Source organism: Eumetopias jubatus, unplaced genomic scaffold (genome assembly GCF_037043125.1).
Source record: "Eumetopias jubatus isolate StellerSeaLion01/CBP00866 unplaced genomic scaffold, mEumJub1_p1.0 scaffold_5, whole genome shotgun sequence".
NCBI lineage: Eukaryota > Metazoa > Chordata > Mammalia > Carnivora > Otariidae > Eumetopias > Eumetopias jubatus.
Window position 1 is genome coordinate 30,832,243 of NW_028274811.1, and position 17,183 is coordinate 30,849,425.

Sequence of the window (17,183 nt, forward strand, 5' to 3'; positions counted from 1 at the left end):
TTTTAAGAACAGGATATTCACATGGTCTCAAAATTAATCCCACAGATTATTAAATACAAAGGGCAGAGGGTACTTTTGCAATAAGGGATCTGGCAGACACCACCTTAAACCATCAAAATAACCATCCCCAAGGGTGAGACAAATTGGCATTGGGTGCCTTACATGATACAGTGGGAAATACAGAACATCACCCATGAGGTCTTAGGGCCAAAATTCCATTCCAAATCTGAATGGAATCATGAAGAAGCTATTAGACAAAAACAGATTGTGGGACCTTAAACTGAACATTGGCCTCAATTCTTCAAATACATCAATGTCCTGAAAGATGCCCCCCTTTAAAAAAAGGTGGAGGTACTCTTTTCTAGACAAAAGGGACATTACAACCAAAATTCATATTCAATATCTGACTAGACTCTGGAATGAAAAAAATTTACATATATTTCTAGAAGAAATTTTTATGTATACTAGATAACATTTTTGTATTAACTGCAAATAATTTTATTATTTCAAATGTAGGAAACATATAAGCTAAAGTGCCTTAAAAGTAAAGAAGGAAGGGGGTGCCTGGGTGGCTCAGTGGGTTAAGTGTCCGACTCTTGATTTCGGCTCAGGTCATCATCTCAGGGTTGTGAGATCGAGCCTCACATTGGGCTCCATAGTGGGTGTGAAGCCTGCTTAAGATTCTCTCTCTCCCTCTCCCCTGCCCTGCTCCCTCTCTTAAAAAAAGTAAAGAAGAAAGAACTTCTCTGTTTTAATATTTTTAAAAGACCCTCCCGAATATTTTACATCAAAAAAGTCCATATACAGAACAATGTATATAGAATCCTACCTTGGTTTCAAGAGTAGGTGAAATAGGATAAAGTATACAATTTTATTAGCTTGTGTGTGCACATGGAATTTGGGGAAGGATATAAAAGAAATTATTAATAGTAGTTACCTGGGGCAGGTAGCAAAGAGGAGCAGGGAACAAAACAGGGCACATAAGGGACAGAGTTGAGAGCAAAGGTATTCAATGGGTATTTTTTTAAATATTTGGGGGGGGTGCCCGGTGGCTCAGTGGTTCGACTCCTGGTTTCGGGTCCGGTCATCATCTCATGAGTCCTGGGATTGAGTCCAACCTCAGCTCTGCGCTCAGCAGGGAGTCTGCTGGAGGTTCTCTGCCTCTGCCCCTCCCCAACTCTTGTGCACGTGCATGTACACAGGCACTCTCTCTCTCACTCTGAAATATACATTTTTAAAAATATTTGGACTTCTAATTATGTATTATCTACACCAAAAAGTGAATACTGTTTTTAGAAAAGAAATCTAAGGACCTAGAAAGTGGAAGGAATAGGTCAATGAAGAAACCTGGGAACCATTTGAGAGAGGTCCTCATCTCTTTTTAGAGGTGTCAATGTCATCCTGGGTATGACAAAACATGGTCTTCTCAGGCAGAATGGGGAGAGTAGTGTGTAGTCCAACAGAACATGTCAAAAGTCTTAAAATTTTGCACATTTTCATTTCCTAGCAATTCAGCAATTCTTTTTCTAAAATTTATCCTAAGGAAATAATTGTAAAGATAATATTTAATCATCAAAAATGTTCATCACAACATCGTTACACTAGGGAAAAATGGAAAACAGCCCAAATGTAAAAGCAAACAAATACAAGCTTATTTAAATAAATTACAGAATATCCACCAAAAGGGATATTAGGAAAATATGGTCAAAGTATGTGCCATGAGAAAGAAAGATGTTTATTCAGCATTTTAAAATGAAAAGGGCACATCCATTACATGATTTCACTTAAAATTATAAACATGTAGGTATACAAAGGCATAAACCAACATATCTATGAATTTACATGTACTTTATTTTTCTCTTCCATTTATTTGTTTTAACTTCCTTGAAAAATGAGGTTTATTTTATAGCTATAATTTTTTTAAAGTAGTAAATTTATTTTTGCAAATAGGAGTGGAAAAGCTCTGTGCAGAAAGCTTCCAGAGAGGTATAATCCAGACACCTCTCCCACCAACTTCAAGGCTGGGAAGAAACTTGCAGGACACTCAAAGTTTGGGGAGCTCTTGGAACATTTCTCAGTATAGCTTGTGGGGGAAGAGGGTGGGGAACCGGCTTGCTGACTAGGATTTCAAAACAAACCTGTCAGCCTGCCAGCAACCCCTAGGAGCAGCTCTACACCAGAGTAGGTCAACATCCACTGGACCGTGACAATGCTTCCCCACTCACTCCCCAGGGAATGATCACACTTGAGGGGAAAACAAAGCCTCATCGCAACAGAGCACCCCTGGCTCAGCTCCACATGTCAGCTCAGCCGGCACCTGAAGCTAAGGACTGCTGTAAGAAGCTGACAGAAGCAGCACACACCTATCAGCATGTCCTTGTGACTCCGGGAAGAAGGACGTGGACTTCAAGTAACTACGCTAAAAATCCCACTTTCTGTCAACTTGCTGGCTGCCAAGCCAGCAAACAGAATGAGGTTTACTTCTAACAACCACCCAGCACGCTCAAGAATGAAGGGTTGGAGTCCAACCCAGATGTGAAGCTCTCCTTCTTTCCATTAGCTCTTGTACGTGGCAAGTCCATTACTCACTCCGAGCCCCAGGATCCTCCAGGATCTGTAGGAGAGCTCTAAAGACGAAATGAGCTTTGTGTAGAGAGCTCGGTACAACAGCTTTAGTATACGTGTGGGTATACACAAACACAGAAGGAGGACTGATAAAGCAAAATGGTAACAAGGCTGTCATAGAACAGCGCCTAGAACATACTGTCTCACTAGATACTAGCTATTATTATTGTGAGAGCAAAGATGACTGAGCGAGAGTCATCCACCAACAGAGCAGATAAACCAAACAGAAGGGTCTGAAACCCAACCCCGTGTGGCTACACTCAACGTCTCTAGGGATAGGACTGGCATCAGTATCCCAAAGAGGAAAGAAGTTACTGTAATTAAGAAAAAAACCACATCCAAGTCCCACACATATCAAGGACATTCAGATTTGAAATAATCACTGGTTTCACTTTAAATGGAACATATACTGAACAACTTGATTTTTTTTTAAGAAATTAAACTTTCTCAAGCCCCTCGTTAATTTGAACAAAAAAGGAATTTACATTCAGCAAAGGTCCCAGGGTTAATCAAAAGAAGATAAGTTGCAAGTCTAGAGGATTTTTGAATTAGTATATATTAGTTAAATCTCCTATTTATCAACGAACCATTATGTTGTCAAGCAGAGAGTTAGGCCCCTTGTATCAAAAGTGTGTTGTTTCAGTGCTCTCTAGGAAATTTAACTAAGACCCAATGTGGGAATCAAATTCCTATATATTCTGGAAAAAAAGGGGGGTTGGCAATAAGCTTCCAGTTGTTCAAAAATGACTCCTACCTAGAGACGGCTTTAGAAAGTAGGCAGAACTGATCCTATCGATACCTCATGCAGGCCCTCACCTGCTTCTTAGGACATATGAGAAGACTAGAGTGGGGAGAAGGTGGTCATCATTTAAAATTATAAACATGTAGGTATACAAAGGCATAAACCTTCTGGAAAATACAGTGTTCAACAGGATCCCCCAGTGATGTGTACTTCCCCTTTCAGGTGCAAATTTTAGGGGGTATTATAGGAACACAGCTTAAAAACTGGAGCACCTACAAGAAGGGAATATTTGTTTCCCCAAATGAAAACCTTCCCAGGCAGTGAGTTTGCTAGTCTGTCCTATGACTAACTTAACAGGGAAAAGAAAATTCAAGAGGACTGGCCAAACCTAAAGAAGCCACAGCATTATGGAAGCATCTGTCCCCACTGTTTAGGAGAGCAAAGAGATGAGAGTTTAGGGAACAAAAGAATACATAAGGCAGCTCTAGCACTATGGTGTATGGATCTCTCCATGGAGACCACCTACAAAGTTAAGAGGACCTTATTAGCATAAAGCTGTGATACAGATGTCTAGGAGAACATGCTCTTGGAATGTTATTAATGCCATTGGCCAAATATATGACTTCTCCTTCCAAGTACATGGTAGGATTACCCTTAACCACCCCCATGGAAGTGGAGTCTGGCCATGTAACTTCCTTGCTCAAAAAAAAAAAAAAAAAAAAAAATGGTGGTTCGTCTAAGAAGATGCAGTGAGTTGCTAATGCAGGCTCTGCAGCACAATGATTGTGAAAGCATGGAGATGGAGTCTTCATCAGCCTGTTGTCATCAGGACAACAAAGATCAGAGCCCTACCAACCCATGAGAGATGTATAGCATGAGGGAAAAATAAGCCTTCCTTGTTTTAAGACAAAAGTATGATTTTTGAAGTTATTTATTACCACAGCATAACGTAACTCATCCTGACCGATAGAAAAGGGAAGAGAAAAAAAGAGGCTGATCTGGTTGAAACCACCACATCAGAGAATTACGTAGTAGGCAGGTCCCCTACTTGGCCCTCCAGAGGGGCCCACCTTGACACCCACCCCGGAAGGAAGAGGGCTAAATCATCAACTGTATATTCAGCACAACACCGGCTCCTCAAGCCCAAAGTCTATACTGTGCTGGTGAAAAGGAAAAGATTCTCCAAATCTGATATGAGACGGAAGTTCTCATGTCCAGTGGACTTAGTTATAAAGCCAAAAATGATGGGAAACCATGGAATCTCCCCCAAGATGTTAAGGGAAAGCAGAAATTAAAAATAAACAAAATTGTCTCATGTTTATTTCCCAAACTGAAATTCCTCAATAAGCTGGTTGCTCATACATGTTTGATAAACAAGGACATGTGTTTATGACTGGTCTCAGAAAACTGCAGCTGTTCACATTTGGTCTCCTTAAAACACACACACACACACACACACACACACACACACACACACACACACACCTCTCTCTCTCTCTCTCTCTCTCTCTCTCAAATAATTCACAAAAGACAATCAATACTGCCCCAAGACAATCAGTTCTAATCAGCCCTACCAACCACAGCACGTTAATCCTATTATGTGGGCTTCCTGCTTCTTGTAGAGACGAAGTTGTTTTTCTCTGCACAAAGAAGGTACACCCTACAGGGAGAGCGAAAAATTAGGATATCTGAAAATAATGTATCCAAGAGAAGTAGATTAGAACTCAACTATTACCATGAAAGAGGTGTGCAGTGAAGAGCCAAAATGTGGACCATGGCGCAACTGGGAGGCGATGTGTTCACATGTCAAGGTTCTCCAACTTCCCACTCCATTTTACCCACCGCCTACCCTCTAAAGAACAATTTTGTCTTTTCTCAGCCTAGGAGTCATGGGGGGGTAGAAAAACACCTAAGAAGCCAGAGGACACTGCAGAGGTTTTAGCCAGGAAAGACTAGGTCAAACTATAAAACACACTGCTGGGAGAAGAGGGAGGAAAAGAAGGTTTATGGGATTGTCATATAAAAGATTCCTGAGTAACACAGGGACCCAAAGAATGAGGAAGAGAATACAGCTTTTGAGAACTGTAGCTGTGCATTATTATTAGGTCTTCTTTAACATGTTTTGAAAGATAGAAGGGAAAACTGGAATTCCTTTTGAAATACTCTGCATGCTGGGCTGGGCTGTGCATCTGTGAATGGAACTATAAACAAAGCTCTGGCTGTGTGGGACCCTGGGATTTATCTGAGCGACAGATAATGCTGCAGAAACTCCTATGTACCTGTTTATCCAAGTACAGCACCAGCTCCTTAGGGCCAAGATTTAGTCATGAATTTCTACATTCCTAAGTCTGGCACCATGCCTAGCACAAAGGTATTCAATAATTAAGATGATATACTTTCTCAAACCCAAAAATTAACTTGACCGAAATAACAGGAGAAAAGTGATTCTTAATCTGCTCCCCTTCTCCACAGAACAACTGAGTTTCTTGCCTATGTATCAACATCTGTTATCTCTGCAGAGGCTCAGCTACTCTGCAGGTCAGTTCTATGTGCTATGAAAACATCTCACATAAATACTAACTCTGTGTAGGGGAGAGAAAAGTACCTGAAAAAGCCACTGTAGATGGTAAGTTTGGGTAGGAAGGCTCCATATTGACAACTACGAACAGAGTGGCAAAGTCAGCTACAGGTCTATATAAACTCCACAAAGGAAGGGGTCTTCCAGAGTTGTGGGAAGGAGAGCAGAGTTGTAACAATGGAAGTTTTCTTCTCTTTACTCCCTTCCTCCTAATGTATGCCCAAGAACTCAGTGGACCTTTTGACATTAACTCAAGGCTAGAAAGGAGAAAGATCTTGGCTTAGCTTAGCAGTTTGGCTTAACTTCACACAGGAGTTATGCTGGCAAGAAACTGATCTTCCAAGGGGAAAGGGTCTTTCAGACCCTACCAAAAAGACCTTTTCTCCATCCTTCTACCCATGCCTAACATCCAACCTTCCCAGGAATGAGACCAAACAGGGCTGGGATAGCAACCCATGCTAGATGTTAGGGACAGTAATCAGTGAGGCTTGAGGACAGATGCAGAGTAAAGGAAAAAAAGAAGAGTGGTCTTTACAGGGGGAAAGGGACAGAGTAAAAATGCCCAAGGGCATTCCCATGGGACAGGGCACATGGTACACCCCATAATCCTGAGCTAAGTCTTCATATCCATGAACAGAAGCTATAGAAATACCCAAACAGACACGATACATTAATCTCCCCATCTCCACTACCATATGAATCAGTATGGACTCATACCCACTCAGATCCAAAGTAAAGGCTTCACAGGATATCCACGGGGAAGCTGAGTCAGCTCAACCACTTTGTTGTGCACTGTGTCCCCTTTCCCCTTGCAAGGAAGAGTGCTAACAATTACACAGCATAAGAGAAAAGGCTCCCAGTACATCCTTAAATACGTACTATACATCCAGCAGCCTCAGAGAGACCAGAATCCATGAGCCTAGGTCCCGGAAGGCAGGTGCTCACAACCCAGATGCACCTCCAACAGACAAAACAAGAACTCAACCTGCAGAATGCATAACCCAGGATAGAGCCATGTGGCACTGGCTGTCAGTGCTACAGAATTCAGAGGAGCAGGTCATTAAAATTTGCAGTAGAGCATTTGAAAAAGAAGTGAGTTATGAACAGAGATCATCTTGTTGAAAATAATGGCTACTCCCCAGGATGTGTGGTGAAACAAGATCCAAGGGAGAGTAACCAGGCCATCCATCTGGAGACTGTCACTTCTTTTAGGGAACAGAAATATTTTTATACTGAATTTTCCCACTCCTCAGGGAAACAAAATCAAACAGCCTCTCTGATTCACACTGCAGCCAATTTACTGTGACTCACAGGTAAATACACGTCTCACACAAAAACTCCCGTTGGCTGTTTATCCTGGCAAAAATAATAAAAGTTATAGGATCTTTATTATATCTGATTGGCTGCAATAATGTATCACATTTCCTGAGGATATAAAATATAATGTATTTATTTGATTGATTTCCCCTTCTCTTGGCTCTGGAAAAGTCAAATAACTGGAACAAGAGGAGTTTATGCCTTAGAACGTACAGTCTACGAGGACAAAAAATTTTGTATATTTTGTTTATGGCTGTATCCGAGCCTAGGACAGTACCTGGTAGATTTATTTCTTGAATGAACAATGGAAAGAAAGGCTCATCATATGATCCTCGTGTTCAACTTCATCCAGCTAGACTACACCTTACATTAAAAAGTAATTATCAGGGAGTGATGTCAGCAAGATGGCAAAACAAGTCATTCCTGACTTTGCTCCCCATCATGAAAACAGCTAACAACTACTCAAGAACAAGACACCACCAAGAGAATCCCAGAACGTGAGGAGGAAACTGAAGCACCCCCTACACCACAGAGACCAAGACCATTAGAAGGTAAGAGAAGTGGCTACACACTGAACACATTGCCCCTCTCCCAGGCCAGTGCACCACCAAGCAAAGAGGTCTCCTCTGAGCCTCCAGTTCCTCCAGTGGGAAAAGGGAGCCCACAGGGGATACCAGGACCCACTTGTAGCACTAGGATCACTTTGTGAGAGCCCCTATTCCAATCTCACCCTGCATATATTGCAGGGGAACCTGCAAGGCTCAACACCTGGGAATCTGACTATAATGGAGAAGGAGGGAGAGACCTGCAAAAACCAGTAAATTGATGCTGGAAGACCAAGTTCATACCTGCAGTACCCAAGTAGTCCCAACCAGAAGTTTTGCTCATCTGTACAACCACACTAGGGGTGCATTCTGACCAGGGAACATGCTGGGGTGCAGCTATACCAGATTCAGATTCTCAAATGAGGAATTTTGCAGCCCTAGAGCCCAGTTTTCCCATGCTCAGGCAAGGAATGGCCCTGCCCACTGTGGACAGCATCTTCCAGCTACATCTGATCAGAAGGACTGGAGACAACTCCAGGAAACTGTGTAGCCCAGGAGCATTTGAGCCAAGAGGTGAGGAGGCAGAGCTGCTTGCCCCCAGAGAAAAGCCAGTACCAGGCATAGAGGATTCCTGTGCTATGCACAGGGAGGGGGATTAATTCACCACCAAGCCAGCCCCTCCCAACCAGAGAGCCTCCTCGGGGAAACTGAGAGTAGCCAGGAGAGACCTGTCCCCCTTCCTAGGCACGGATGCTGATACATAACTCCAACCACTATGGAGAGTGTCTTTTGGCCCCATCTGACCATAAAGGCTGGTAACAGGTCCTGCCAGTTGTGAGGACGAGCAGTGCTTGAACCTAGAGGGAGACAGGCAGTGGCCCTGCTCAGCTTTCGAACTTGGAGTGTGGGTCAGCCTAAGTTAAGACAAGAAAGAGTTTTACTGGTTTTAGAGCAGCTTCTCCTGCTGCACCCGGGTAGGGAATCTAATTCATAACTGAATATAGTTTTCAGCCTGTCCCACCACAGAACCTAAGCCAGAGCACAGAGGAAGATGTGTAGCCCATTTAAGAGCTCTACATACAGTAGCACTTGAAGAGAAACCACAGCTGGTGGCTTTTCCCATCTACAGAGCAAAACTAATGGCCTCACCTAACCAGGATATTCAATGCACATTCTGGTTTGATTTGAGTCTCCAAACTACAAGCTATACAGGCATGGGTCCTATCCTACTAACTTGTGCCAATACCCAACCATCAACTAAGACTGACCAGAGAATCCATGCAACCACAGTTAACATACAGCCTTACAGTGGGTAGGAAACCAAGCCAGCAGTCCTATCAGATTTTTCCTAGAGGCATACCCTTCCATCCCTGTCCTCAGAGTTTAAACAGTTGCCTTGCCCAACACTAGATCATAATAACAAGTCCCACCTGCCAAAGGACACTACCAGGAGAAACACGTGTAAACCCAAAATGAGCTGATTGGTGAAAAAGGGTCTATAAAGTCTAGAAGAGGAACTCACTCAAATGCACAGGTACCAATGTAAGGAATCAGGGATCACAAAAAAATCAGGTAAATATGACACTGCATAAGGAAACTAATAAAACTCTAATAAGTGACCCTAAAGAAATGGAGATCTGTTAGCTGTCAGACAAAGAATTCAGAATAATCTTCCTAAGGAAGTTTAGGCAACTACAGGAAAACACACACAGACAACTAAACAAAATTATGAAAACAATACATGGACAAAGTGAGAAGTTCAACTAGGAAATAGCAACCTTCAAAAGAGACCAAATAGAAATCCTGGACTTGAAAAATAAATAACTGAACTGAAGAATTCAACACAGAGTTTCAAAAGTAGACTCAAACAGGCAGAAGAGGGAATTAGTGACATGAAAAATAAAAATATTAGAAATTACCTAGTCAAAGAAGCAAAATTTTGAAATGAATGACAAAGACTGAAGAATGCCTGCAGGGATTGTGAGACATAATGAAAAAAAAACAATATTCGTATTATGGGAATTCCAGAAAGGTAAGAGAGGAAGAGACAGAAAGTCTATTTAAAGTAATAAAGACTGAAAACTTCCCAAACCTGGAGACAAATGGACATCCAGATGCAAAAGGCCAAAAGGATCCCAAATATGATGACTCTGATTAAGCCAACACCAAGGTACATTATAACAGAATTGTCAAAAGTCAAAAACAAAGAAAGAATTTTAAGACGAGTCAGAGAAGATACACACAAAGGAATCCCCATAAGATTTCTTTTTTTTAATTTTAATTTTTTTATTGTTGTTAATCACCATATATTACATTAGTTTTCGATATAGTGTTCCATGATTCATTCTTTGTGCATAACACCCAGTGCTCCACGCAGAACGTGCCCTCTTTAATACCCATGACCAGGCTAACGCATCCCCCCAATCCCTCCCCTCTAGAACCCTCAGTTTGTTTTTCAGAGTCCATCGTCTCTCATGGTTCGTCTCCCCCTTCGATTCCCCCCCTTCATTCTTCCCCTCCTGCTATCTTTTTTTGTTATTCACATATATTGCATTATTTGTTTCAGAGGTACAGATCTGTAATTCAACAGTCTTGCACAATTCACAGCACTCGCCATAGCACATACCCTCCCCAATGTCAATCACCCAGCCACCCATACCTCCAACACCCCCACCACTCCAGCAACCCGCGGTTTGTTTCCTGAGATTAAGAATTCCTCATATCAGTGAGGTCATATGATACATGTCTTTCTCTGATGGACTTATTTCACTCAGCATAACACCCTCCAGTTCCATCCACGTCGTTGCAAATGGCAAGAGCTCATTCCTTTTGATGGCTGCATAATATTCCATTGTGTATATATACCTCATCTTCTTTATCCATTCATCTGTTGATGGACATCTTGGCTCTTTCCACAGTTTGGCTATTGTGGACATTGCTGCTATAAACATTGGGGTGCAAGTACCCCTTCGGATCCCTACATTTGTATCTTTGGGGTAAATACCCAGTAGTGCAATTGCTGGATCATATGGTAGCCCTATTTTCAACTCTTTGAGGAACCTCCATACTGTTTTCCAGAGGGGTTGCACCAGCTTGCATTCCCACTAAGAGTGTAGGATGGTTCCCCTTTCTCCGCATCCCCGCCAACATCTGTCGTTTCCTGACTTGTTCATTTTAGCCATTCTGACTGGTGTGAGGTGGTATCTCATTGAGGTTTTGATTTGGATTTCCCTGATGCTGAGCGATGTTGAGCATTTTTCATGTGTCTGTTGGCCATTTGGATGTCTTCTTTGGAAAAATGTCTGTTCATGTCTTCTGCCCATTTCTTGATTGGATTCCTTGTTCTTTGGGTGTTGAGTTTGAAAAGTTCTTTATAGATTTTGGATACTAGCCCTTTATCTGATAGGTCATTTGCAAATATTTTCTCCCATTCTGTCGGTTGTCTTTTGGTTTTGTGGACTGTTTGTTTTGCTGTGCAAAAGCTTTTTATCTTGATGAAATCCCAATAGTTCATTTTTGCCCTTGCTTCCCTTGCCTTTGGCAATGTTTCTAGGAAGAAGTTGCTGCGGCTGAGGTCGAAGAGGTTGCTGCCTGTGTTCTCCTTTAGAATTTTGATGGATTCCTGTCTCACGTTTAGGTCTTTCAACCATTTGGAGACTATTTTTGTGTGTGGTGTAAGGAAATGGTCCAGTTTCATTCTTCTGCATGTGGCTGTCCAATTTTCCCAACACCATTTGTGGAAGAGACTCTCTTTTTTCCACTGGACATTCTTTCCTGCTTTGTCAAAGATGAGTTGACCATGGAGTTGAGGGTACATTTCTGGGCTCCCGATTCTGTTCCATTGATCTATGTGTCTGTTTTTGTGCCAGTACCATACTGTCGTGATGATGACAGCTTTGTAATAGAGCTAGAAGTCCGGAATTGTGATGCCGCCAGCTTTGCTTTTCTTGTTCAACATTCCTCTGGCTATTCGGGGTCTGTTTTGGTTCCATACAAATTTTAGGATTCTTTGTTCCATTTCTTTGAAAAAAGTGGATGGTATTTGGATGGGGATTGAATGTGCAGATTGCACTTTCTTGAGAAAGGTTCCATGAGCATGGAACGTTTTTCCATTTCTTTGTGTCTTAATCTCTTTCATGAGTATTTTATAGTTTTCTGAGTACAGATCCTTTGCCTCTTTGGTTAGGTTTATTCCTAGGTATCTTATGGTTTGGGGTACAATTGTAAATGGGATCGACTCCTTAATTTCTCTCTCTTCTGTCTTGTTGTTGGGGTACAGGAATGGCACTGATTTCTGTGCATTGATTTTATATCCTGCCACTTTACTGAATTCCTGTATGAGTTCTAGCGGTTTTGGGGTGGAGTCTTTTGGGTTTTCCACATAAAGTATCATATCATCTGCAAAGAGTGAGAGTTTGACTTCCTCTTTGCCAATCTGGATGCCTTTGATTTCTTTTTGTTGTCTGATTGCTGCAGGTAGGACTTCTAATACTATGTTGAATAGGAGCGGTGATAGTGGACATCCCCACCGCCTTCCTGACCTTAGGGGGAAAGCTCTCAGCTGTAGGTTTTTCATAGATGGCTTTTATGATATTGAGGTATGTACTCTCTATCCCTATACTCTGAGGAGTTTTGATCAAGAAAGGATCCTGCACTTTGTCAAATGCTTTTTCTGCGTCTATTGAGAGGATCATATGATTCTTGTTCTTTCTTTTGTTAATATATTGTATCACGTTGATTAATTTGTGGATGTTGAACCAACCTTGCAACCCAGGGATAAATCCCACTTGGTCATGGTGAATAATCCTTTTAATGTACTGTTGGATCCTACTGGCTAGTGTTTTCGTGAGAATTTTTGCATCCATGCTCATCAGGGATATTGGTCTGTAATTCTCCTTTTGGATGGGGTCTTTGTCTGGTTTTGGGATCAAGGTAATGGTGGCCTCATAAAATGAGTTTGGAAGTTTGCCTTCCATTTCTATTTTTGGAACAGTTTCAGGAGAATAGGTGTTAATTCTTCTTTAAATGTTTGGTATAATTCCCCTGGGAAGCCATCTGGCCTTGGGCTTTTGTTTGTTGGGAGATTTTTTGATGACTGCTTCAATTTCCTTAGTGGTTATAGGTCTGTTTAGGTTTTCTATTTCTTCCTGGTTCAAATTTGGTAGTTGATACATCTCTAGGAATGCATCCATTTCTTCCAGGTTATATAATTTGCTGGCATATATTGCTCATAATATGTTCTTATAATTGTATTTCCTTGGTGTTGGTTGTGATTTCTCCTCTTTCATTCATGATTTTGTTGATTTGGGTCCTTTCTCTTTTCTTTTTGATCAGTCTGGCCAGGGGTTTATCAATCTTGTTAATTCTTTCAAAGAACCAGCTCCTAGTTTCATTGATCTGTTCTACTGTTCTTTTGGTTTCTAGTTCATTGATTTCTGCTCTGATCTTTATTATTTCTCTTCTCCTGCTGGGTTTAGGCTTTATTTGCTGTTTTTTCTCAAGCTCCTTTAGGTGTAGGGTTAGGTTGTGTATTTGAAACCTTTCTTGTTTCTTGAGAAAGGTTTGTATTGCTATAGACTTTCCTCTTAGGACTGCCTCTGCTGCATCCCAAAGGTTTTGAACAGCTGTGTTTTCATTTTCATTGGTTTCCATGAATTTTTTTAGTTCTTTAATTTACTGGTTGACCCATTCATTCTTTAGTAGGATGCTCTTTAGCCTCCATGTATTTGAGTTCTATCCGACTTTCCTCTTGTGATTGAGTTCTAGTTTCAAAGCATTGTGGTCTGAAAATATGCAGGGAATGATCCCAATCTTTTGGTACAAGCTGAGACCTGATCTGTGACCTAGGACGTGATCTATTGTGGAGAATGTTTCATGGGCACTAGAGAAGAATATGTATTCCATTGCTTTGGGATGGAATGTTCTGAATATGTCTGTGAAGTCCTTTTACTCCAGTGTGTCATTTAAAGTCTTCATTTCCTTATTGATCTTTGGCTTAGATGATCTGTCCATTTCAGTCAGGGGGTGTTAAAGTCCCCCACTATTATTGTATTGTTGTCAATGTGTTTCTTTGCTTTTGTTATTAATTGCCTTATATAATTGGCTGCTCCCATATTAGGGGCATAGATATTTACAATTGTTAGATCTTCTTGTTGGATAGACCCTTTAAGTAGGATAGAGTGTCCTTCCTCATCTCTTATTACAGTCTTTGGTATAAAATCTAATTTGTCTAATAGAAGGATTGCCACCCCAGCTTTCTTTTGGTGTCCATTAGCATGGTAAATGGTTTTCCACCCCCTCACTTTCAATCTGGGGGTGTCTTTGGGTCTAAAATGAGTCTCTTGCACACAGCATATCGATGGGTCTTGTTTTTTAATCCAATCTGATAGCCTGTGTCTTTTGATTGGGGCATTCAGCCCATTTACATTCAGGGTAACTATTGAAAGATATGCATTTAGTGCCATTGTATTGCCTGTAAGGTGACTGTTACTATTGTCTGTGCTCCTTTCTGGTCTATGCTGCTTTTAGGCTCTCTCTCTGCTTAGAGGACCCCTTTCAATATTTCTTGGAGGGCTGGTTTTGTGTTTGCAAATTCCTTTAGTTTTTGTTTGTCCTGGAAGCTTTTTATCTCTCCTTCTATTTTCAATGACAGCCTAGCTGGATATAGTATTCCTGGATGCATATTTTTCTCGTTTAGTGCTCTGAAGATATCATGCCAGTCCTTTCTGGCCTGCCAGGTCTCTGTGGATAGGTCTGTTGCCAATCTAATGTTTCTACCATTATAGGTTACATATCTCTTCTCCTGAGCTGCTTTCAGGATTTTCTCTTTGTCTCTGAGACTCGTAAGTTTTACTATTAGATGTTGAGGTGTTGACCTATTTTTATTGATTTTGAGAGGGGTTCTCTGTGCCTCCTGGATTTTGATGCCTGTTTCTTTCCCCACGTTAGGGAAGTTCTCTGCTATAATTAGCTCCAATATACCTTCTCCCCTCTCTTTCTTCTTCTGGGATTCCAATTATTCTAATGTTGTTTCATCTTATCGTATCACTTATCTCTCGAATTCTGCCCTCGTGATCCAGTAGTTGTATCTCTCTCTTTTTCTCAGCTTCTTTATTTTCCATCATTTGGTCTTCTATATCGCTGATTCTCTCTTCTGCCTCATTTATCCTAGCAGTTAGTACCCCCATTTTTTAATTGCACCTCATTAATAGCCTTTTTGATTTCGATTTGGTTAGATTTTAGTTCTTTTATTTCTCCAGGAAAGGTGTCTCTAATAACTTCCATGCTTTTTTCAAGCCCAGCTAGTATCTTTAAAGTCATGATTCTGAACTCTAGGTCTGACATTGTACTAATGTGTGTACTGAGTAGGTCCCTGGCTGACGGTACTATCTCTTGTTCTTTTTGCTGAGGTGATTTTTTTTCAACTTGTCATTTTGTCCAGAGGAGAATAGATGAATGAGAGAACAAAATGCTAACAGGTTAACAACGTCCCCAGCAAATATACTCTAAAGAAATCAGAAAAGACCTGAAACCAGGGGAAAAGAAGGAGAAAGAAAGAAAAAAGAAAGAGAAAAAGAAAAAGATAAAAACAAACAAAAACAGAACAAAACAAAAAAAAAACAAAATATGATCAAATATGATCAGGCTAGTGCATACATCAGTGCCACATACTAGATTTTGGGTGTATTTTGGTCTGTTAGAAGAAAGTGCCTCCTACAATTCTAACGAAAGAGAGACTTATATATGTACAAAATAAGGGTTGATACAATGAAGGGATGGAAGATGACTGTAAAGATGAAAAGTATAAAAGATTTTATAAAAGGAATTGATAAGAAGTTGTTTGAAAAAAAAAGAAGAGTATTTTAAAAAAAAGAAAAAAAAGGGAGAGAATGTGATCAGGTAGGAGACTAAAACAAAGCCATACACTAGTGATTTAGGGTATATTTTGATCTGTTAGAAGAAACTATCTCAAAATTTTAGAGAGAGAACAACTTATATATATGTGCCAAAAATAAGGGTATCTACTATGAAGGGATAGAATATGACTCTAAAAATGAAAAATAAAAATGTTTTTTTTTTCCAAGAAGGGATTGATAAGATGTTGGTTGAAAAAGGGAAAAAGAAAAATTCAAAAAAAAAGTTAAAAAAAATTAACTTTGAAAAACTAATGAATCATGGTAAAAAAGCCATGAATTCTATGTGCAGTATTCCCCTAGCGCTGGAATTCTCCTGTTCTCCTTGATCGGTAAACTTGGTCTTGGCTGGCCGTTCGTGCTGATCTTCTGAGGGAGGGGCCTGTTGCCATGGTTCCCAAATGTCTTTGCCGGAGGCGGAATTGCCCCGCCCTTGTCGGTCCAGGCTAAGCAATCTGTTCGGGTTTGCTCTCGGGAGATTTTGTTCCCTGCAAGCTCTCGGTACAGCTTTGGAGGATGAGAGTGAAAATGGCGGCCTCCCAATCTCCGCCCAGAGGAGCCGAGAACTCAGGGCCCCACTCCTCAGTGCACCCCCAGAGAGAAGCAGCCAGTCACTCCCATCTCCCCGGTCTCTGGCCGCACACCGTGCTCACCCGGCCTGTGACCAAGCATTTCTATCTCTGGCACCCGACCCCGTGTGGAGTCTCCAAACCCAGCAGATCCCCTCAGTGCACTCCGGCGCCGCTCCTCCCGGAGGAGGAAGGGGAGTCTCCCCAGCTCTGCCACTTGTTGGGTCCCTGCTGGAGGAGCAGTGGCCCAACTGTCACCGATCACAGTTTATGGCAACCCCGAGCTGAGAGCCCGCGCCTCGGCTCCGTCTCTGCAGCTGGCTTCCCCGCTCCGATACCTGGGAGCTCTGCTGCACTCAGGCACCTCCAGTCTTTCTGTGACCCCGAGGGTCCTGAGACCACACTGTCCCACGAGGGTTCCACCCCCAGCTTAGCCACTGGAGCGACATCCCTCAGCGGACCTGACTTCTAAAAGTTCCAATTTTTTGCTCTGCTGCTCTATCACTTGCCAGAAGCGGCCGATGGAGGTCCCCTCCCCCGCCATCTATCCTCCCGAGTATCGCCTCGGATTCACTTCTACACACGTCCTACCTTCCAGTAAGTGGTCGCTTTTCTGTTCAGAGAGTTGTTACTATTCTTTTCTTTGATCTCTTGTTGAGTTTGTAGGTGTTCAGAATGGTTTGATCCCTATTCAGCTGAATTCCTGAGACCAGACGAAATCCAGGTCTCCTACTCCTCCGCCATCTTGCTCCGCCCCCTCCCCATAAGACTTTCAATGGATTTCTCAAAAGAAACTACTTGGGCCAAGAGAGAATGGAGTGACATATTCAAAATATTGAAATAAAGTAACTGTAAAAGACAATTATCATATGGTTTCACTCATATGTGGAATGT

At 41.7% G+C, this 17,183-nt stretch overlaps 1 protein-coding gene across 3 annotated transcripts in view; it reads right to left on the minus strand.

Annotated features, from left to right (window-relative positions):
• The window catches only part of SPOCK1 (SPARC (osteonectin), cwcv and kazal like domains proteoglycan 1), a 600,902-nt gene that overhangs the window by 540,287 nt on the left and 43,432 nt on the right, over nucleotides 1-17,183 (minus strand). Inside the window, exon 2 of one of the 3 annotated variants that reach the window (XM_088023617.1) lies at nucleotides 6,122-6,154. The exons of the other annotated variants lie outside the window; for them this stretch is intronic. Within the exon in view, the coding sequence (XP_087879743.1) occupies nucleotides 6,122-6,154 (33 nt within the window). The remainder of the gene's footprint in view (nucleotides 1-6,121; nucleotides 6,155-17,183) is intronic. 3 annotated transcript variants of the gene reach the window in all.